This window comes from Sceloporus undulatus, chromosome 7 (genome assembly GCF_019175285.1).
Source record: "Sceloporus undulatus isolate JIND9_A2432 ecotype Alabama chromosome 7, SceUnd_v1.1, whole genome shotgun sequence".
NCBI classification, from domain to species: domain Eukaryota; kingdom Metazoa; phylum Chordata; class Lepidosauria; order Squamata; family Phrynosomatidae; genus Sceloporus; species Sceloporus undulatus.
In genome coordinates, this window is record NC_056528.1 from 19,109,930 (window position 1) to 19,133,624 (window position 23,695).

Genomic DNA, 23,695 nt, shown 5'->3' on the forward strand with positions numbered 1-23,695 from the left:
GTGCTGTGTTGGGACTTTGTCTTCTACTGTTGTATTTGGGTTAATGAAAAAAGCTGCTCTCTCAGTCTCTCAACTTTGCTTCCACCATCTTGCTCTGCACCAATATTGTTTCTTGTGTTTGACATCTCCGCCAGCATCTAGAAGACATCTGATAGGTGATCACAAAGCATGAAGTAGGAATGTCCACCACCTGGGACAGCTTGTGGTCTAAGAGGAAGGGAGAAATTTTGGGGTGAGATTACCACCAATACCTCAGCTTGGGCCAGATGTAGTCTACCTCTGACCTACCACCATCCAGACCAGAGAGTTCACTCAGCTTACCAAGACAACTATAGGTCAGAATGTACAAGGAAGCCATTGAAATCCACAGACACCTAGACAACTTCAACATATATATGCCCCACTCACTTCCATGCCAGCATTTTCTGAAGATGCCAGCCACAGAGGCTGGCGAAACGTCAGGAAGAAACTCTTCTGGAACATGGCCACATAGCCCCAAAAAACCCACAAAATAACTATGGATGCCGGCCATGAAAGCCTTCGACTTCACAAAAAGAAATTATTTTCAATGGTTGAGAGCTGATCTTAAGGGGTTAATTTTCCTTCCTCGTGTGCAATGTCTTTCCATTTGGAAGAGAGAATGAGGGGATTACACAATTTCTGTTGCATCCCTCCCTGCTTTCACTAGCCCTGGAACGCATCCGTAACTCCCATTAGAGCTTAATGGGGTTTTGTGCTTGTTCAAGCCCATTATAAACCTGCTGCCATATGGCTTCTGTCACAGGCGCTTATTGTTCCAATATTTAAGAAAAGAAGGAGCTCGCGGGGCACGTTCGACGGCTCTTTGTGGATTTTATAAAGATTACACATTACAGTGCAATGCAAAGATGAACTGTAAAAACAAACACAAGAAAACCCACACCACATTTTGATTGAAAGAAAGATGTGTACCCGCTGTTGAAGAGTATTTGTCATTTATTCATATATTAAAATATTTCCGTCCTACCCTTTATCTGAAGATCTCAGGGCAGCCTACAAGAAAATCAACTTAAAATATATATACCCCACTATATATATATATATATATATATATTTATATGCTTTCTTGATTTAAAAACAGACAATTTAAAAGCAGTTAAAACTAACTTGGGCCCCATACAGATAAGCCAAAATAAAGCTGCTTCGGGTCACTTTGGAGGTATGCTGTTTAAATGATGCATGCGTCATAAGTAGCCAGAAGCCACACCAAATCCATGCTCCAGTCCTAAGCCCTCTCTTGCCATCAATACTTTTCTAATATCAACCCCACCTACCCAAAATGGCTGAAATAGGTAAAGTGCCTAGCCCAAAGGGCTTGGAAACTGTGATCATCTCTGGACAGAAGCTGTCCATTTGAGAAATCCGTCTTCTAGATGCTGGTAACACTATCTTTAGTCTGTCATCTGGCATGTCCAGCTCACTCTGGTCAGTCATGTTGACCTCTCAAAACAAAAATGAAGAGCAGCCCAGGAAACTGGTTGGTATACACTTTGTTTCTTTTTATGTCTTCTTGGTGAATTATGAACTTCTCTGGTCTGTTTATAGCACAATCCCATTGCTTTCCATGTTACCCAATGCTTTCAAGGTAAATGACTATCTCCTGGTCAAGTTGTAAACTGGGACCAATAATACATGGTTCTCAAACTTTGATTCTCCAGCTGTTCTGGACTTGAATTCCTTGAAGATCCAGACAACTTAACTAATGGTTAAATATTCTGGGAACTGTACACCAAAACATCTGAAGGGCCAATGTCTGAGAACCACTGGCCTATATTCAGTTGCTAGTTACAACAAGAGTAAACCCATTGAATCAGTGATGATGAATTCTGGGGATCCCATTGATACAATGAGTGTACTATAGGTGCCATTAGAAATTGGATTTAACCTGAAAGCATTTCTGTCTAACTATCAATTGAAACAAAACTACCTGGGGCATCAAGTCTTTTGAGTAGCCTGACTTTTCCTAGACTCAACATTTTGCATTCTAGGTCTTTCCTTTTTCAAGAGCCATGTTAGTGGACCAAGGCTGCAGTAAAAAGTGTGAAGCTGAAATGGAAGGGAACATGGGCACCATTCCCCAGCTTCATAGAGGTTTATGGTATTTCATCCTGCCCATCTTTTGGGGTTTAGTTAGAAGAGCCTTGTGTTACATTTAAGCTACAAGCTTCTAGATAAATATGTTTTGGTTTCTCTCAACATACTAGTTTTTGCAGATCTTTTCACCTCTTCTTAACTTTGAGACCTCTGTCTTTGTTGTGAGACTCAGTTCTCATAAACTGACTCAATTGGCTTTAAAATCCCACGCTTGTTTCTTTCGGTTCCAAGTTTTCTGACTTTGTAGGCCACCTGGATCACAATTTCTGGAAACACGATCTAAACATTGTTTTTAAAATGCACTGCATCCTTTCTGGAAATTCAAATGCAATTCCCTTCAGTCCCATTTATTTCCCAATAACCAGAGTTCAGAATTGAGTGTTAACATCTCGGCGCTTAAATTAGGAAAGCAAATTCGTTTATTTAAGTGAAAGTGGGAAAGGTTTAATTCACTGTTTCACATGCTAATTAACGTATTGCACCTTTCAATTGAAAAAAGGTCACTTGGAACAACTAAAAATGGTCAGTAACAAACTAATGAGAGGAGCAAACTGTTGCTCAAAAAGCAATCCTGTTGGCATTTAATGAAGTCTGACTTCTAAAATGCTTTAAAAAAAAACATTTAATGCTGAATGAAAGCAATTTCACTGTAATGAACTATTTCCAAGCTCTGGGAGGAAGAACGTTGCCTTTGAAAAATGTCTATGCTAGTTTTGATCGATTGATTTTAATTGATTAATTGCTTTTGAAAAAATGCCTGTGCTAATTTGGATTGATTGATTTTTAATTGATTAATGGTGGTTGTTTTATATGAATGATTGACTGGTCTTCATGGTGGGGATTGAAGGACTGTGTGATTTAAGTGCAAGCGGTGCCATCTTTGCATGTGAAAGGTATTGAAGCTATGAGATGGAATTCCTGACAACATTTTCCCACAGCATAAATATTAGTATAGCCCATCCTTTGCTTCTTCGTTCCTTCCTTTTTCGTCCTCAGCTCTCCTACGTTGATTCGGAGGGCAACCCCATTGGAGTGGTACAGATGACTTTCCTGAGGCTCCTGAGTGCTTCTGCCCACCAAAATGTCACCTACAACTGCTTCCAGTCTGTGGCATGGCATGATGCCACTGCCGGCAACTACGACAAGGCCATCCGTTTCCTGGGCTCCAATGACGAAGAGATGTCCTACGACAACAATCCTTTCATCAGGGCTGTCCTTGACGGTTGTGCAGTGAGTGTTTGCGCAAAATCTTGAACTCTTTTATAGGAAAGATAACACTTTGCAGGAATGTGGGGTGGCATAAATAATTGGTGAAGCACTTATTTTGCAAGGGAATTGGGGTGGGCAACTTTTTTGTTGAACGAGAGATTCTACCCAGTCCACCTCTTATCCCATTTGTTGCAACTGGACTAACCATACTTGCAATGGAGGCAAATTCTCTGCTCTTTTGCATGTAAATTCATTCATTTAACAAAGAAAAAGCTGCAAGATGTGTTGCAAGGAAGAAGAGGAAAGCCATTTTTTTTAACCATACCCAAAAATATTGTGACAAAATAGTCAGTGTCCAAACCTTGGACCAGCTGTGTTGGATCAATGCCCTGACCCAGTACAAGGCTAGAGAGGTGAAGGAACATCACTTTAGAGAAACTTTCTCTCTCTCGGTCTTGACTTGACAAGTCTACATGTCAGCCATTTGCAATTGTCCTGAAATGTCTCCGTGTGGTTCTGCATTTTTAAAACAACATTTCCCATAATATGCAGAATGCTTCAATGCAGTCTGTGCAAAATGCCTGATGCTGAAAATATAAATAGTCTGCTTTCTAGAAACTTGATGTTGGATGAACCCAAGAATCTGTGTCTTGAACCCTCTTGGGTATTAGACTAGACCCATGGGATCCTTTGTTGCCTGGCAAGTCAACATACAAGTAAATCCCATTGATTGAATGAATGGGTCAATTCTAGTAGGACATAAGAATAGGATACAAACTATTGTCTGCAAAATACATCTATGCTAACACATTTTATCACATTTTCTAATACTACTCATCAAACTAAATGCGCCAAAACTCCCACAAAAGATTTCTTGAGAGGGTAAAAATGGATAAATCTCACCATCTTGCAGTGAACCATGCTAGGATAAATCCAACCAGAATTTGCATCTCTATAAGATAATTAACCTTGATGGTGAAGTCAGATTCCTCATCTGACCTTAAGCTTTTTTCCTCTCATTCTCCAGGCAAAGAAGGGCTATCAGAAGACCATCTTAGAAATCGACACTCCTAAAGTGGAGCAAGTCCCCATTGTCGACATCATGTTCAATGACTTTGGAGAAGCATCCCAGAAGTTTGGGTTCGAGGTGGGACCGGCTTGCTTCATGGGCTAAAATTGCCACTCGGAAAACTAGTCTCCAAATGAGCAACCTCGTAACCTCATTGTGCCTTCTAATTTTTGGCTACGTTTTTTGTCACCGTCACGTGCACGTTTTGAAACTGGACAGTTTTGATGGGTTTATTGTCTTATTTGTTTTTTTCCTTCCTGTTTTGCCGGAGACCCGACACTGCCGGGGGACACCAAACAAGCCAAAGCCTTCTCGTCGGAGACGGAAACTGTTCCCGTGGCAGACTGCTCCCATCCCAGAATCACATGACCTAAAATTGTAATCCGTTGTCCAAAAAACGACCTCTTCTGACATACTCTCCCTCTTTCTATGCATCTTCTTTGAGACCACTGAAGGGCTCATCTTCCTGTGCTTGAATGTATGGCTGTTCCTCTCCATCAGAAATACTTTGACCATAAAACATGACCGGTGTTAGCTTTTGTCGTAATTCTCAACAGCCTCGCCGAAATTCTCGGCGGAAGAGGTTCCACTGATTTAGAGAGCGTCCCATTTCTGGAAGGTTCTGGAAATGTCATGGAGAAACATCTGCCACGCATCGTCCAGCCACTCTTTGGTGAACGTGGACTAAAGACGCCCAAGAACCTTCCTAGTTAGGATTCTATGTCTTCAACTGGGGTTTCAATCAGAACCCATGTGGAATATCCCCCACCCAAAGTTTGGGTATTTCGATTTTTAAACATGCTTAGATGATCAAAGTAACAACTGAAATCAATTACACCTTTCAAAAAAAAGGCCAGGTTCTGACTGTATACCCCATATGATAAAGGTGCTTCTATTTTTGTATTTTGTAAGTAAATATTTGTATATTATTATATTAAATATAAAATGTTTCTGGGTTCAAAACATGCATGTGACTCACCCCCATGTTCCCTGTCGGTAATTTAATGAGCAGTCATTTTTCCGAATATCCAATATGCCACCACCAAAAGATTGAATGTTTGCAGCCTTATGTGATGCATAACAGAAGTTCCACTAAAGTCCAATCGGTTTTACGTCTCCAAGTACACATGCCCTAACAACGTAATACTTTGCTAATGTTGTTCTGAAAGGAAACAATGAGTAATTTTAGCAATTTACTTCCCAATTCTGGAAATTGTGCAGTTTTTGAAGACTATTCACTGTCTAGGACTTATTTGTACAAAATTCACACCTGGTATTTTTGTGCAGAAAATGAACCCGCATGCAAATTTTGCACAAAATAAGCCCCAAACCACCAAGATACTTTTCAATCCAGGTTTCTCCTGCTCACAGTTTCCTGACATCATTTTCCAAATCATTTTTTGAATGTTCTTTCCATCCCTAGCAGAAAGGAAAATAGTTTTTCTAAGGAAGAGACTTCCTGTGTGAGAAAGTCTTTGGAAACTTGCAGTTTTTGAGGACCATTTGCAGTTGGGGTTGTCACTTTAGGACAGTGGTTCTCACCCTTCCTAATGCCGCAACCCTTTAATTCCGATGGTCTTGGTTCCTAAGACCATCAGAAATATGTGTTTTCCGATGGTCTTAGTCGACCCCTGCGAAAAGTCGTTCAACCTCCAAAGGGGCCACGACCTATAGGTTGGGAACCACTGCCTTGCAACAAGCAAATCCTTCCAAACAGTGTCAAAAGGGAAATTCCTTTTTGGGATCCAAACAACAAAGCATTTACGCTTGCATAGTTGTGACGACCAAGACAAACCTGAAGCATGTCTCCAAAGAAACGAAAAACACAGAGGAATGTGAGAATAGTTTTTTAACCAAACTCATTCATGGACCATTTTAGGGAGGGAAGGATCTTGCTGCAAAATACACCAACATTTTATTTTTTAAGGGTTGTTTTTTTTCTCCTAGCACAGGTTTGAGGTCAGCTCTGTCACTTTTTTCTGCCTTCACTTGATTCCATGTACAGGTCGGTTATTTTTTTTAATGCCTTTAACAAAGAACATTATTCTTTTCAGACTTCCATTTCCACTGGAGAATTGCATTATGGCAGGGACATCCATTCTAAATGGATTCTCTTTTAAAATAATAATAATAAATAAGGAATTAAAAACCCAGGTGCTTATATTTTTTATGATTTACAGTTCTCTCTGTTGGTGCTATATATTTGAATGACAACACTGGCGGTTCCCTGCCATCAACCTGCCTTCAAAGCTCTTTGCATTTCAGTCCAGTGGAGCACCTTTCTAAGACCCTAATCCCTTGTTTTAATAGAATTACATGCCAACTTGATCATACTCCATATGTAGACCTGCTGCTTCTGTCATTTGCATTATGGTGCCTTTGATGACCCATGCAGAAAGTATTAAAACTGTGTTTACTTGTGAGTGTGCATTTATGTGTGGGTGTGTTTAAGGAGAGGGGTTTTTTACCATTGTTTCCCCCTTTGTAACCCATAGGATATTCTTGCATTTCATATGACGATCATTATTGGCAGATCTGTATTTCATTGCAGACTATTTGTGGTGCTAATTTATGTGTTTGTTCAATGTTCTGTAGTCAGGATTGGAGGACCACCAGCTTTTTAGACCAAGAAGGCCTTTCTCTTAAGGCCATGGAGGAAAGGTGCTTGTAGCAACTCAACCATTCCATGCAAAACATCAGTTTTCTCCATAGTTTGTCTCCACCGTCTTCCCAAATGGATGAGAGGGAGAGAGGGAGAAGGTGCAATCCACTCACAGCTAAGATCCATATCCAAGAAAGCAGGTGTATTTTGTAAAGGAAAGACATCACAATCACTGTGAATCAGAGCCTTCATATGATGTCTGTCCCCACTGCTCTCTTGGCAAAGTATCTCATCCATGAAAGAGAAATTGCAGAAGTGAAAGTCTTGGGGTTTCGGGGGGTACTTCCTCATTGGAAACTACCACATGCTAGCAGATCCCACCTGGGTTTGTGTTGTGTTTCTTGGGTTCTGCTCATGTCTTTTTTGCTTTCTAATTGATTGGAATATATATATATATATATATATATATATATATATATTCTTAAACAGTGGTTTCAAAGTTATATACCAGGGAATGCTAGACTATACATCAAAGACTCCAAGTTGGAAGGAATACTAGTGATGGGTCAGGTAGCCTTGAAGGACAGAACCGCCATCTGTATTAGAGGTTCCCTCTATAGCAAGGAGGTGTTAGTGGTGGAAACAACCACTGCGAACAACAACTACAACAACCTTCTCTATTTTCTTGAGATATGTTCATTTAGTGGTCAGGGAACTCCTTTCCTGCTTAGGTTGCACTTCCATTCACACGTGTCAGTGATGTGAACATGCCTACTCTGCCGCTTACATAAACTGAGTTTACACCTTCAACTATGCCCCAGATTCTTCTTCCATGGCAAACATTCAGGGAACATTTCTGACAATGAATCAATACAAAACAGATTTCCTGAAGGTAGAAACTTTGAACCCCACTGTGTTAGAACATCACACACAGCAATGAAGCCATTTGAGAACAGCATGCGTTGCACTAGTTCGTCTTCCATTTGTTGTAGAAATTCTGGAAAGTGCCACCAAAGATTGAATGTGTGGATCTGCAAAAAAGAAACACCAGCTCCTACCTATGGAAGGAGAGACATAAGAAACAGCGTAACTTAGGTCATGTGATTCTGTTCTGGTCATTTCTTGTTCAAGGGATCTTTTGTTTTCTATTTTATTTTATTTTTTTGTTTGGTGCTTCTGTCAAAAAACAAAACAAAAACCAATCCTACCAAGTGTTGTAAAATTGTACTGAAGTTTATTTCAACCTTGTCCCAATTTTCTCTCTCTCTCTTCTCCCAGACCACTTAGCTATGGTATATTGCAATAAAAATTACTTATTGTATTTGCAGACATTATCTTTCTGTCTAATTTTATCCCCTTTCCCTTCTCAGTATGACTTGAAAAAAAATGTTGATGAGAAAATAAAGGCATTAAAGCAAAGGTTCAGATGCATAGACCACTCCCCATTTTCAAATGTGTGCATTGTGTATATGTGTATATATGCACACAGACACATGTGCACATGCATACACACACAGCCAAGTAACCTATTCATCCATATTCTAGTTGAATATGTCAGTGCCCCCTGCAAGGTATTTTTTTTAAGAAGGAAAAAAAATTAAACCTGTGTAATAAAGGCATAAATGTAATAGATCTTTTTCAATAAATCGAGTTTACTGTTTCCACCTAACCCACCGTGATGTGAATGCTTCTTGAACTAGAACGAAGTGTGATTCCATCTGCTGCCACCAATAGCCAAAATTTTCTTTTCTTTGCCAGAGCATGAAAACGTTCATGAAAATTAGTGGAAACAAGCAGCCAAGCAATGGGTTCCCAAATAAAGACAGACCCGCCAGCAGGCTTATTTATAATGTTTGAAATGACCCATCTTCAATCTAGCATAGATGTGGTGTAGGCAAGGGAAGGAGCCTTTTGGCTTTAGGTAGAATGTATTGACCAGACACATCCTAGCACACATATATCAGAGAGCCAGAATGCTATAGCGGTTTGAGCACCGATTGGACTACGACTTTGGAGAACAGGGTTCAAATCGCCCCTCAGCTGTGGAAACCTACTGAGTGACGTTGGGGAAAGTCCTACTCTGGCTGGCAACCAGTAGCTTTCTATCACATATCTAAGGTATAAGCCATTTGAGCAAGTCAACTTTGACAAGTTAGGGCCTTCCACATCATGGATGCCCACTTTGGATGACTGGAGAGAGGATCTCAGAAGTATGTGGAGGTTCCCGGAGGAGGGCCTCTTCCAATAATCTAAGGAACTAAACAGGATGGAGTATGACCTCTCTGATAACCGTCATCAGATTGTTCATACAAATAAGGTTCATCTCATAAAGTCCAACCAAACTCTACCTTCCTATAGGTGAAGGCCATTTGATGTGATAGGAGAATCAACCAATTTGAGATGTGGTGCTGGAGAAGAGTGTTGAGGATACCATGGACGGCCAAAAAGACAAAACAAATGAGTCATAGAATAGATCAGGCTGGAACTCTCCCTGGAAGCCAAGATGATAAAACTGAGAGTCATACTTTGGCCACATTATGAGAAAGCATGATTCCCTAAAAAAGATAATAATACTAGGGAAGGTGGAGGGCAGTAGGAAGAGAGGAAGACCACATCCTAGGTAGATAGACTCCATAAAGAAGGTCACAGCCCTGAACCTGAAGGACCTGAGCAAAGGTGTAGAGAATAGAGTGCCCTGGAGGTATCTCATTCATGGGGTTACTTGAGTCAGAACTGACTTGAGGACAGTTAACATTTTATCTACTCTCACCTTCTGTAGAAGCAGAACAGTTCGTTGTAGCCTTTCACGTACTGATGGAGTGCTATCATGTCCTGGTTTCTTCGGGTTAAATATAGCCATCTGCTCCACCTTTCAGAACTATCCAGTTATTCCATACTATTAACCCTTTTTGTTGCCATTCTTGGAACCTATTCCAACTTATCTGTATTAGGGATAGACAAAGTGCAACCCTCTAGATGTTGCTGAACTGCAACTCTCATAAGTCCCAGTGGTGAGGAAGTTGGGATATGTAGTCCAAAATCAAGTTTTCATTTTTACCTCCCCAAGACCCTTGACAATAAATACAATAAATCAGTCCTTTTTACTATGACCCCAACATCTCCATTGCGTTCTGCCGCAAGAATCACTTTGAAATCTACTTTCAGTCTATCGTGTCCTTTTTGGAACTTAGCATAATCCTATATGCTTTCACTTGACAGCTCCCTGAACCATCAGCTGCCCATCTTCTTAGGCTATTGGAAACTCAAGGAGGTACTAGTTTTGCAACTATCAAAAGGGTATGATCTTTCTCCTGTTCTCCGCCTGCCACAGAATGGCTAGGAAAGGGCTGCAGTAAGTACACAAAAGTATGGGGGGAATGTTGGTTGGTGCAAAGGAAATGCCAACCTCACTACTGATGTGACACATCTGGCACCAACATACACTGAGCACTTTGCTGCCTCTGCTAGGTGGTAATGTAACAGGAGTCCTTTACAAGGACTGCAGCTGTGCGATTCTAATTCTGGTAGACATAGGTCCGCTTACAAAGATGTAAATCCCCAAAAGGATTCCATTCATTAATCTTAAAGTGCCCAATCTGTCATAAGTTTGTTAAGAAGCAAGCCCCCTGTCTTTGCTCCTCATCAACATTTCCCCTTGTCACTTTGCTTTCTGATGCTGCATTTGTGCTCCCCAGAGAAACCATCTCTATTCTTCCATAAGCGTGCCAAAATCATGGCATTTCCCAGATGTGTTGTTCTTTCCACGTCCTCTTTTTTTCCTGAGACCCAAGTGAAACACTTGCTTAGGTTGTCAGAGCCAATTTGAACTGGCTTGGAGGCCAGGGCGACACGCTCGGCATCTGTCAATAGCTCTTTAGCAGACATAGCACTTGTTCCATTATGCAAGATGAACATGAAACAAGAGTCCCCACTGCCCAGGGCATCTGATTTACTGTCTGGTTCCAAGTAAAGTGAGAGGTTTTGCTGACATAGCAGACAGCAGGAGTAAAGCTTTGGATGCTTGTTTGGTGACAAGGAGGAGCACTGCCTTTGAAAACATCAGTGCTCAAGAGGGCCAGGCTTTTCTATTTGCTGTAAGGTGTTTCAAGGAAGTCAGGTTTCTTTGGGCAACTAATAAAAGTTCTGCAAGGAGCAGATCATGAAGTCCCACCACTTTCACAGGGATGTTTGATGGGAAGACAAGACCAGTCCATCTTAGCAGTTGCCACTAGATTTTGGAACTACTTTGCTAGAGAGGCCAGAATAGCCCCCTTCTTGTAGTCCTTCCATCAACAGGTAAATACATTCAGTCCTCCTTAGCTACAGATTCAAGCATCCATGGCTTGAAAACATTTTTAAAATACATACATTCACAAAAGCAAACCTTGATTTTGCCAACTTATGTAAGAAACACCAATCTGTTATGCCATTGTATTTAATGGGACTTGAGCGTCCATAGATTTTGGTATCCAAAGGAGATCATGGAACCACACCTCAGAGGATAACAAGGGTTCACTGTCCATTTTTATTCAGACAGGCTTTTGGAATTGAAGGCAAATGGACTTAAGAAGGTTTAACTTCTTGATCCTTTTAAAGTCTATGCTTTAAATTGTTTTGCTATGGTTAACAGTTTAATTCTACTTCCATGCTGAATTTTTCGATATGGATTTTTGTAGGTTTTTAATTACACAGATTGTCATTCTGCTTGAGACTTACCTCTTCCCAAATGGCCTTACATGCGTGCAGAACTGAATTGAATACTTCCTAATATCCATATTCACCCAGGGGCTGCCATGATATATACAGCCACCCTTTGTGCACTGGCGCATTCTCCTTAGGGTCACCATAAGTTGGAAATGACTTGAAGGCACATAACAACAACAACAGGTGACAGCAGTGGCAAAATGTCTGCAGGAATGACAGCAACGAGGGCAAAAGGATTGGAAGTTGTCTCTATCAAGACTAGATCCCAACTGCCTCAGTAGTCTGTAGAGCATATTTGTGATGGAAATTACATTTTCTTCTTTCCCTTGATGTGCTGTTGTTGCTGTGTGCCTTCAAGTCATTTCCAACTTATGGCGACCCTAAGGGAAATCTGTCATGGGGATTTCTTGGCAAGCTTTGTTCAGAGATCTTCCATTATCTTCTCCTGAGGGTGAGAGCATGTAACTTGGCCAAGGTCCCTAAGTGGGTTTCATGGATCAACTGGGAATTGAACCCTAAACTCCAGAGTTATAGTCCAACGTTCGAACCTCCACACCACACTAGCTCACCCTTTTGATGTGTACCATTCTTAAAAAAATGTGCACCTTACATACCATTACATTGCACCAGGGTTGTCACCAAAATCTTCCCAGATTTCTCACCAAAATCACACTCCTCCCAAAGCATCATTGTTTCCTTCCCTATAAAAATAGGATCAAATTGCCTCAAAGAGTGACAGCTGTACTCTTCTCTCCTCCCCGTGGTGTGTAACTAAAAAGAGCTGCGAAGTGCGGAAATTACATCTTGTACAACCCAGGTTGTCACACTGTTGCGGAACTGTTCACTTTAGCACAGTTGAATGCCATGTGGCGGATCCTCACCGGGAGTCATGTTCCTCTCTCATGCGCACACACCGGCCTAATTGCTAATGTGCTAATATGGTCGTTCCACCAACTCAGCAAGTCGCTTGGCATTGCACTGAGTTTCGCTACATGCCCTCTCCCTCATGTTCAGTGCAAGACAGCCTCCCCAATGTAGCTACCTCTTAAATTTCTTCCCTCTCCCCCCCTCCAGTTCCTATGAGAAAGGGGTTTGTGGGCTACATTGCTATTTTTAAACCATCTCCCATGGAATTCCTGGCAGTACCTTTCAGTCTAGGTGAGACTGTGAACTTTATCAGCTTGTTGGAATAGACGAGGATGAAGTATACGGCTCCAGAGGAAAAGTGGTAAATCTGTGAATGCAATTAATTTTGGAGTCTAAATTTGGCTTCCCCCAGGTGCCTATGATCTTTTCTCCAACGTTTGTTGGTTTCCCAGCATGTGTACCTCCCCTCCTTTCTAAAAGGTTGAAATGCTTCTCCGAAGGTGTAGTTAACAACAGTAGATGCTTTAAAGTAAAATATGCTCTGGAAAGTGACCCCCTGAAAAGTCTGAATCCAGATTTTGGGGTAAAAGGCATTTCTCACCTTGGATCTAGGGAAGGATGGGCAAGTGTGGGAAGCTAGGAGACACATTAGCCTACCTTGGAGGGCTGCACCCACTTTCTGCCCCACAAATGTTCTTGCTCCAAAATGCCCCCCCAAAAAAAAAAACAATTTCCCCTAGAGGTCATATAGGGGCATTTTAGGCCTTCTTGGTTCATTTTTGGCCCAGGAGAGACATATTTAACAATTGGAAGGTGGTCGAGAGAATGTGAAACATGATGGAAACCCCCCTCATATCCCCTAAAAGGAATTTAGGGATAAAAATCAGACAAAAATAACTCTGGGTGGGGCAGCAGACCTCCAAACATGGGGAAAGTCTCATGTTACTGGTGCTGGATGCAACACCATTTCTGCAGCCTTGACTTCAATGTAACTGTTCAATATGGGATAAAAATGCCCAGCCATTCCTACAGAGGGATATTTGTTGCTGTTGTTGGCCTTCAAGTCATTCAACTCATGGCAATCCTAAAGTGCTTTCTTGGCAAGATTTGTTCAGAGGAGGTTTGGCATGGTCTTCCACTAAGACTGAGAGAGTGTGACTTGCTCAAGGACATTCAATGGGTTTCATGACAGAGCTGGGAAGCCAACCCTGGTCTCCAGAGTCATAATCCAACACTCAAACACCATGCGTGCCAGAAACATAATAGGATCCTGGCTAAGCTGATCCATTTCTTCCTTTCCCTTTCCTTTCCTGTTTACCTGTTAAACCATTTTTGCAAAGAGGGCAAGATCTGCCGAGATGAACATCCATGTGTGAGGCTGCAGAAGACAGATGCTTGCTGTTTGCACGGTAATACTTTGTGTCACCATAAATTGGAATTTATCTTCTGCTAGGTACATACTCTCGTCCCTGCTCAGCCAACCAGCCAGACCGGTGCTGGTAGACTAGAAACACGTTTATTTAAGCCGTCTTGCTGCTGTGCTGAGCTGCCTCCTGTTAAATTCTTTATTGGCTTTTTGCACACTGTGAAAATGCAACACAGAGGGAGGGCTGCAAGAAATAAGGGGGGGGGGAACAACACCGCATGGAGGAGTGTGTGTAGGGGGAGATGGCGTTATAATGAAAACAGCCTAGAACACAGCTAGGGAAGGTAACTAAAATTAGGACTGTAAAAAAGAATATATATATTCTGCATCAGGGTTGTGCATCAGGGTTGTGCAGAGTTGGTTGTGTTGTTCTTGTTTGTTGCTGCTGCTGCCGTATATGTCTTCAACTATTTCTGACACACGGCAACCTCAAGGCAAATCTATTACAAGGTTTGATCAGAGATTTGTTCAATGAGGAGTTGCAATTGCAACCTAATAGCTAAGTGAGAATTGGCAACCTGGCCTCCTGGAGCTCTAGACCAACCTTCAAACACTGTATCATCCTGGCTCCTTAAACGTCATTTCCTTCCTCTGAAGCTGAGAGATTGTGACTTGCCCAAGGCCACCAAGAGGGCTTCCATGGATGGTGATCTAGGATTGGAACCCTTGTCTGCTACCCTTTCACTGGGTTTTCTTGGCAAGATTTATCCAGAAGGATTTGCCATTGACTTTCTCTGAGGCTGAGAGAATGTCATCCAGTGCGTTTCCATAGTTGAGTGGGAATTTGAAACCTGATCTCTTGGAGTCCTATTCCTCAACAATCTAACCACCACACCATAATGGTTTTACATAATGACACTGGCTCTCAATTGTGTTACACCACCTTTACATGGTCCAACCAAACGTGCACAGTCCGAACGCACAAAAACATGTGCAATTGTGTTTTTGCAACCTTGACATCTTGGCAAAATGGCCAATAGTTTCTTACATATGTATACGATGCTAAGGTGATTCTGAACATTAATCTGTACAGGAGTGCATAAAGTGGCTGCAAACTGCGGAGGACTAAAGCCTAAGAAAGAGTGGGACTGGTCAAATTGAGAACTTACAAAAGTTACTGTTTGGCTCTACAGCTCTCTGAAACTTTGGTCAGTGGTTATGGCGTTTGGAGGATTCTGGGAGCTTTATTCCAAAAGAACTCGCTTTTCCCAAACCCGTGAAGCTCACTGTTCAGTCCTGTCACTAGGCAACCTCAATCTAATATGGCTTTCCTGCCAAGCGCAACCCAATGGGTGGTCAGCTCCCACGTTCTGCTTCAAACCGCCGCATCAATGAATTCTCCTATGCTATTTTGATTTGCGCTTGATGAATACATGATCAGACTCCACGGAGGTGTAGAGTCTCTGAGTAGACAGTAGGAAGGAATCCATGGGTTTTTCAACACCTTTCCCATATCAGCCAAGGCTGGAGGTGCATGAAAATGATATCCTGTTCAAGCAGCATAGCATGCCCTGATCATGGCTGAATGGCTAAAACATGACTAACTTTGAAAAAAGATGAGCAAAGGAAGACATGATAGCATAGGGATGCACAACCTTATATGGGCCAGAGTCCATTTTCCTCCAACCCACATCTCCCTATAGCATGGATGAATAACTATGGAAATTTAGGGGAGCACAGTAGCCCCCCCAGAAAACTTTGGATGGCTGGACCCCTCACTGCTTCTGCTGCCACAAAAACTGCCTCCAAATGTACTGTAGGGAATATGGGAACATTCTCACCATGGTTTAGGACCTTCCAGTTGCCATCTTGAGAAGGACTGTAGAGGAGAAGACAGGAATTTGGGGCTAGTACAAACCTCCAGTATGAGAATCACAAGTGGGATCCCTCTTGCAATTCCTCCTTGTGCCCAACATTGCTTGCAGAATTGGGTTGAAAACATCTGCTGTGTCCTGACTGACAGGAGAACAAACCCCTATTGCTTACAGTGGCTGCTTCCCAGTAAAGCAAAACGGAATAATTTTTACCATTCCAGCATATTCATTACTCTATTGTAATAGCCACAAATACACGGCAATTGTGAATATGAATCAGTTACGGATGCGCAACCCTAGAATTTTTTTCCATACAAAACAGTGACTGTCAACTGTGAATTGTGGATTAGAAGCGCCCTTAGTCCAATGCAATATCACTCTTCTTAGGTCCCCATAGGTACAAGATTGACCCTTTTCTGAACAGAATACTGGTCTAAAGAGACTTCCACTCTGATCCAGCATTGCTTTTTAATATTCTTATGCTCTTCCTACAACATGCCTCTCCCTGCCATTCATCTGCCGCTTTCCCTTTGCCCTTCTCTATTCCACCACCGCTCATGAACTGTGGTTGATGATGGCGGCGACAACCGAATTATATTTCCCAGATGTATGAGGCCAGTAAAAACTGCTAAGCTCAGCCTTGTTCACAAAATGACCCTCGGTGTTGGGAAGAGAGATTGTGTGTTGAAATATGCCTCCTGAAAATGCTGTTTCGCTCCAAACACCTTCTGTCATGCCTGAGCGTGATGGCTTTTAAGTGCCAAGATAATGGGTTTCCCATTAAAGCCCCGCGTGGTTCCATTTATCACTCGCATTATGGGCCCATTCACCTCTGTGCATGCTGCTGAAAGCTACTTTCAAAAGCAACCCAATCAAAAAGTTGAAGTCCCATTAACCCACGACAAAGAAGAGCAATAGGCGGATGGCCTGCCTGCCTCTCAGCTCCACAAATGTTCCAGTACACCATTTCTGAAACTAAGTGCTCTGAGCACATAAACTAATTGCATTGTCCTATCCAAGAATATCAAGGTCTCAGAAGAACATGACAGTTACTCAGTCACACACCAAGACTTTACCTAGCTCACTATTCTGTCTCCAACAGGGGACAGCCAAGTATTCCCATGGAGAGCTCACAAGCCAAGAAATGTGGGCAGTCCTGCCCCATCACTGCCTCTGATCCTGAAGGTTCAAGACCAAAACCCAACAAAAGGACCAATAAAATCAGATCTATTGAACTAATTATTAAATGGTGAATCACCTCTTCTATCAATTCCATAGCTTTGATTGGTTTATCTAATTAGGAGTAGCATCTATATCAATGAGATCATAAAGTTCCACTATTGAGCTGGACAGAGGACCTTGAAGCTCTCCAAGCTGGATCACAGAGCTGTCCTGGATGCTGAACCTATTTAAGATAGAGTTCAGCTTCTCAAACAGTTTAAAGTCCTTTAAAGTTCAAATGAAATCCTAGAGTGAGTTTATTAATAGGCGTATTTCCAAAGACTATTTGGAAATATTGGAAAAATATCCCCCAAAAAACGTGTCAAGAAAGCCTGATGAGAAGAATCCTGGACACCTGAGAATCTTTGCCATTCGGGGCTCATTCTGCACAAAATTTGCATGTGGTTATTTTGTCCAGGAAACAGCCTTTCTTGGGCAAGGAAATAGCATGTCAGCCATGATCTTTTTCATCTCTTTTCCAAACCTGTCTTGAAACGCATTTGTTAATTTGCTTAGCGCCCCTTTTGGTTAAAATGATCCACACTTGCTGACTTGCCTCTCAGGACCACAAAACGAGTGTGCAATCCCTTTTCTGAAACCCCCTTCTCTCTTTTTTTTTTCCCCTGATTTTGGATCATGAGCAAAGCTATAACTACAAAGCAATGTCCTGTTTTGCATGCAAATAATTGCAAAACTTGAGGGTTGCAAATAATTCCTCTTCTTCCATCCTCCTCCCTCCCCAACATACATTCCACCTCCTCTTTCTTAACTCCTTGAAAAGGGTGATAAATTAATCACTCCTTTCCCTGTAGCAGCCGCCAACAGGTAATATGGGGATGATTGCTCTGCAGCACCTGCAACTAAGTCTGAAAGGTGACCCTGTGAAGGTACACATGGTGGAGGAGGGAGGAAAGAAAGTGAAATCTCAACAACTCTCCTTTGCAAGAGCCAACTGCAGACCAAGATATACACTGACTAACAATGAGGCACAAAGCTGAAACTCAGCAGGAGAGTGGCTTCAAAGTATCCTGCACCTTTCTGGCTCTTGTTTCTTGATTTTTTTTATCTGCTTGAGTAGGAAAGGAATGGCTAAAACTGGATATCAAAGCCTATACCCAACCTGGGTTTGGCACCTTGGATCGCTCCTTTTTAGAGGTATAAGGAGTGAATCCGTTTGTTGTTAAGCAGGCATCTGTCAGAACTGTTAATGAAGAAATTCTTGATTTGCTTAAATGCTCATATTGTATGCAGAAATTTCCAATATTCCCCCAATCATGAGATGTTCTGGGACATTAACTCCTTTATTTGTTGTTATCAAAGCTCAACTGGGAAACTTCTGTTTTAAAAGCAGGCCCTGTTCTTTGGGTTGAGGAATGCAAGGGAAAGGCTTGTGTTGTTGTTGTGTGCCTTCAAGTTGCTTTTGACTTATGGAGACCCTGAAGTGAACCTATAATAGGGTTTTCTTGGCATGGTTTGTATCAAGTGGGTTGTCTTTCCCTTTCCCTGAGACTGAGAGTGCCATTTGCCAAGGTTACCCAGTGGGTTTCCATGGACAAAGGGGGGGATTTGAATCCTGGTCTCCAGAGTTGTAGTCGAACACTCAAAGCTCCAACTTTGGAAACTAGCTGGATGCAACTCCAAAATGGTCATGTTGCAGGGGCCAAAGTGGGCTTCATTGGTTAGCATCAGAAGATATAGCTATATGCTGTGGCATATGCACAATTCCAGTTTCCATGTTCTGCATGTAGGATCTCCAACTATCTATTCTGTTTCCTTGAGCCAAGTACTAAACTCAAGGAAAACTTTTCTTCAGTAAGTTTCCACTGAAGGACATTCTACCTCTAGTGGCTGCTGGGCCCCCAACTCATCTTCCCTAATGATACATTACTTGAAAACATTTACTGTGGCTGAATACTAGATATGCATCTCTTCTGCTGAAATGACAAAATGAAGCAAAAAATTCTTACCCAGTTTTGTTTACCATTTCATTATACAGTCCTCAAGGGGTTTGCTGTCACGGGGAAAAGGGACAGAATGGGAGCTGATGGCTGTAATTGTGAGATTGGGGAAACTATTCAAGTATGCATCCCTGCGCCTGCTGATTTCCTTCCCATGACAGAGCTGTCACTGAGCTTGCCTCATTTTTCAAATGCAGGCTTCCAAAACCGGAATGAATTCCCCACTTGGATCTATATTCATCAGCATTAAGGAGGCTTCCAGCGGATCCAGCTGCAAGGATGGATATCAGGGAGGTGCCAACGCAAGAGGTACAAAGCATCCGCTGATGCAAGCACTAAGAGACCCTGCGTGGACACTGAATAAAGAGCAGCTGTCTTGCTGTAACCAATAAGCAAGCTTGGCCATGCAAGGCTGTTGCTGCTTCCACAGCGGGAAGAAAGAGACAAGACACAGGAGGCGAGTACACTAGGATCACACTCGATTAACTAACCATAGCAATCTGCAGAAGGATTCCAGCCTCTTAAATATCTAAAAGGGTGTCACAGAGAGTAAGATGCAAGTTTTTTTCTCTGCTGCCCCAAAGAGTGGGCCCAGGTTTAAGGATTTTACGTTACCAGAGAAATAGATTGCAATCAAACATTAGAATTTCATGACAGTAAAAGTGGTTCAGCAATGGAATCAGTTATCTAGAGAGATGGATGTCTTCAGAAAGAAGTTGGACAGCTACTTTCTGGAGATGCTCTAGCTCAGTGGTCCTCAAACTTTCCCCTCCCCAAGATCCCCTTGATCTCTACATGCACACATCAACAACAATAACAACAGCAACTTTCCATCCACACATTTATGTATTCTCATGTTTAAAAATGCATTCTTAGGAATCATCACAAATGAAACCAGCGGCAGTTACTTCCAATCACAGGGGATTTCACTGCATGATTTATTTCTTCACCCGCTTCCTAAACATGCTTGAGTCACTAGAGCTGGAACCCTTTGAACCCTCTTCTGTATAACCTATATAATTTAAAACCTAAATGAATCATAATTATGACCAGTCTGTTGGGAATTATCATTATAAGAGCCACATCCTTCATTGACCACCGGAAGCAATGTAATCGTGAATCTGAATTATGATGAAGTAAGGATGTACCTGTGTGGCATAGTGGTTTGAGCATTGGCCTAGGACTCTGGACACCTTGGTCTGTGACTTGACCAAGGAAATCCATAGGGTTACCTTGGTCAAGTCACAGTCTTTCAGCTTCAGGCAACAGCAAACTCCCTTTGAACAAATCTTGCCAAGAAAAACCCATGATACAGTTGCCTTAAGGTCACTATAATTTGGAAATGACCTGAAGTCACACCACCACCACAACAACAACAAACAACAACAACAAACAACAAAATGTTGTTCATAGGGTTTCCCATATGTTGATAAGTGAATTGAAGGCATATCCTTTATGTTCTACAATTACTGCGCCAGAATAATTTAGAAGTCATGGAAATCCCATTTATTTTCTTCTCTTTTCAAAGGGAGAAACCTATTTCTAAAAGGCAAGGCAAGGGAGAACCTAAAAGGCAAGGCAAGGGAGAATTAACACAAAGGTTTGTTGTTATGTGCCCCCAAGTCAATTCTTAACTGCTGGAGATTTCAAGACATTTTAAATCTGAATATAAAACCTTTCAACCTACAGATTGATACCATGAAGGTGGGAGGAAGCAATCATGCAAAAACAAGGCTGTGAAAAGCACCGAGTGCAATGCCGCCTGTAATTTTTATCACCTCTTCCAAGGTGTGCAAAACTGGCTGTGTCAAAACAGTTTGCAAGCTCAGGCAACTGGATGTTTAAAAAAATTAAAAATTAAAATCGCACCATTCAGAGTTTGCCTGAGAAAAAAACCCTCATAAATCATGAAGCAAGACAGCTGAAATCTTGGAAAATCAATTTGTAGAAGGCTTCCAGTTGCGGATGAGTCTGGATCTGGCAACATTATGCAACACCTCCAGCTCCAAAATGCAGACCTGGGAAATGGAGGCTGCAGGCTGAGAATCATAAAAGGTACATTTAGCAGAGAAATCGCTCCATCCCTCTGTATTGTAATGCAAAAAGGGATATGGTGGCGATGATTACTTGGTGGGGAACCTCAGGCCCTAGACTAAATCAGAAAAGATGCAGTTTGACATCACTTTAATTGTCATGGCTCAAAGTTGTGGAATTCTGGCGTCTGTCATTTTGTGAGTCATTTATCCTCCTCTGTTACAACGCTTTGGTGCAAGTCAAATCCTAGGATTCCATAGCATTGAGCTATGGCACTTAAACTGTTGCCAAACTGTACTATTTCTACACTGCAGATGAGGACTAGGACTCCAGAAGACCTGGGGCCAAATCCCCGCTTAGCCATGGAAACCCATTTGGGGACCTAAGGCAAGTCATGCCCACTCATTCCTAGAGAAAGGGACTGGCAAACCTCCTTTGAATGAACAGTGCAAAGACAACCCTGGGAGAGGATCTCCAGCAGTTAAGAATTGACTTGGGGGCACATAACAACAAACCTTTGTGTTAATTCAGAGATGGGAAAGGTGGGGATGTTTGCAGCACCTTGGGCCATTTTTGGTGAACTTTAGACCCACAAAGTTCAGTTGTTTGCTTCAAAGGGGTCTCTAGGGATGTAGAGGCCATTTCCCTCTTCTTTAGAGGCCTCTGGTACAGGATCATAAACCATCTTACAGTTTTGTAAAAGGTTCAAATACTCTCTAGGAGGCATGGGGACATTTGGTATGTTGTGGGCCCCTCTGGACCAATTTAGGCCCAGGAGAAGCAGTTTTTGCTATTGGTTGTTGTCACCCAAAGCAAGTGTCCAGAAAGGGAATGGATGATTGACTGGGCAATGGGAGGGATGGGATGGAAGGGGCATGCACCCACACCTTCCTCTCTACTACATTACCTCTCTTGGTAGAGAGATCCAGGACAGCCAAGAAGCCAGAAAAAATGTTCAACTGCTTCCATAAGGAAATGTATGCATGGATAAGTAACCAAAAGTTTTCCACTCCTGTGCTATTTTGGCTCGTTCTTTTCACCCACGTCCAATACTTCAAGCTCCCTAGAAACTCCACAGTTCTCAGGGATCCAGAAACCATTGCCTAGGAGGAACAGCCTAGAGAACCACATGTAAAATTCAAAAGCTTTTAAGAGACCGTTCCATAGAGGCTGAAAAGCTGGTACATTTTGTGTTCAGTTGGAAGGCACGGATTTTCTGCTTTGGCCAACTTTTCCATGGCTTTGGAAGAGAGGAAGAGTACAAAAATAACCCTTCGGCAATGCAACATAGCCTACTCTTTGAGAACTGAAAGCATGTGCAATTTTTTTCTCCCAGTTCTTTCATGGAATTGCCTTCTCGCCCCGTGTGCTATGGGGATAATTGAATCTATTCTCCAATGAGTAAATAAAGCCACCTCACTCACAAAGGTAACAAATACTGTATATCTTGGTTATCAAAGTGTCTGTTGAGCTGTATGCTCACTAGTCACTTTACACCACAGGAGGGCTGCTATTCAATGCAATTTTCAGTAAGTTTCAGTTTCGGGTACAGTAACCATTTCACACACATATACACCCACATCTCCCAGGAGCCACATTGCAGATGATCAATAGCAAATGTGTCGGCTTCTCTTCTGTGGCTTGACTTCTTATTTCATCTTTTTGCCAAGAAAACCCTATGATGGATTCGCTTTTGTTGTTGTGTGCCTTCAGGTGAACCTATCACAGGGTTCTCTGGGAGCTGAGAGTATGTGACCTGACCAAGGTCACCAGGCAGGTTTCTATGGCCAAGCAAGGAACTGAACTCTGATCTCCAGCATCATAGTCCAGCACTCAAACCACTACACCACGCTGGCTTTATGGATATTCATATTCCAGATCACTAAACAGTCTTACTATTGTTAACTGCTATTGAGTCGATCTCAATCCGTTGACATGGTTGAGACATCTCCAAGACTCCCTGTCCTCCACTGCTCTGCTTAGGTCTTGTAAGCCCATACCTGTGACCTCTTTTATAGAGTCCATTCATCTAGCATGTGGCCTTCCTCTCTTTCAACTTTTGTCCACCTTTCGTAGCATTAATGTTTTTTCCAGTGAGTCATGTTGTCTCATGATGTGACCAAAGTACAACAGCCTCAGTATTGTCATCTTGACTTTCAGGGAGATTTCTGGCAGGTTCTGATCTAGGATTAATTTGTTTGTCTTTTTTACTGCCCAGGGTACCCTCAGCACTCTCCCCCAGCACCACATCTCAGACAGATTGATTTTCCTCCCATCTTCTTTCTTAACCACCCAGCTCTCACATTCATACATGGTAATAGGGAAAACAATAAGACAGTGATGGGGAAACTTTTAGAGACCGAGTGTCCAAACTCAAAGGTTTTCCTGCACCAGGTTTCACCTGGTGCTGAAAGGTGGGACTTCCAGAATAATGGGACATCCGGGGGGGGGGGGGGGGGAGGACTTTTGCCTTCTGGGGTGGGACTTCCACCATAGGAACAGATGCACACCTGTTCCTTGTCTTCCCTGCCCTCCACATGCCCTCAAAAATGGCTTCGTGTGTGCCATCTCTGGCACACATGCCATAGGTTTGCCACCACAGCTATAATAATAATAATAATAATAATAATAATAATAATAATAATAATAATAATAATA

General features: G+C 42.2%; 1 protein-coding gene across 1 annotated transcript in view; it reads left to right on the forward strand.

Moving 5' to 3' along the window:
• COL5A1 (collagen type V alpha 1 chain) overlaps positions 1 to 8,672 on the forward strand; it is a 91,308-nt gene extending 82,636 nt beyond the window's left edge. Inside the window, exons 54-55 of the mRNA XM_042479321.1 lie at positions 3,130 to 3,363; positions 4,370 to 8,672. Of these exons, the coding sequence (XP_042335255.1) occupies positions 3,130 to 3,363; positions 4,370 to 4,516 (381 nt within the window). The 3' untranslated portion in view covers positions 4,517 to 8,672. The remainder of the gene's footprint in view (positions 1 to 3,129; positions 3,364 to 4,369) is intronic.
• Positions 8,673 to 23,695: the final 15,023 nt, after the last annotated feature.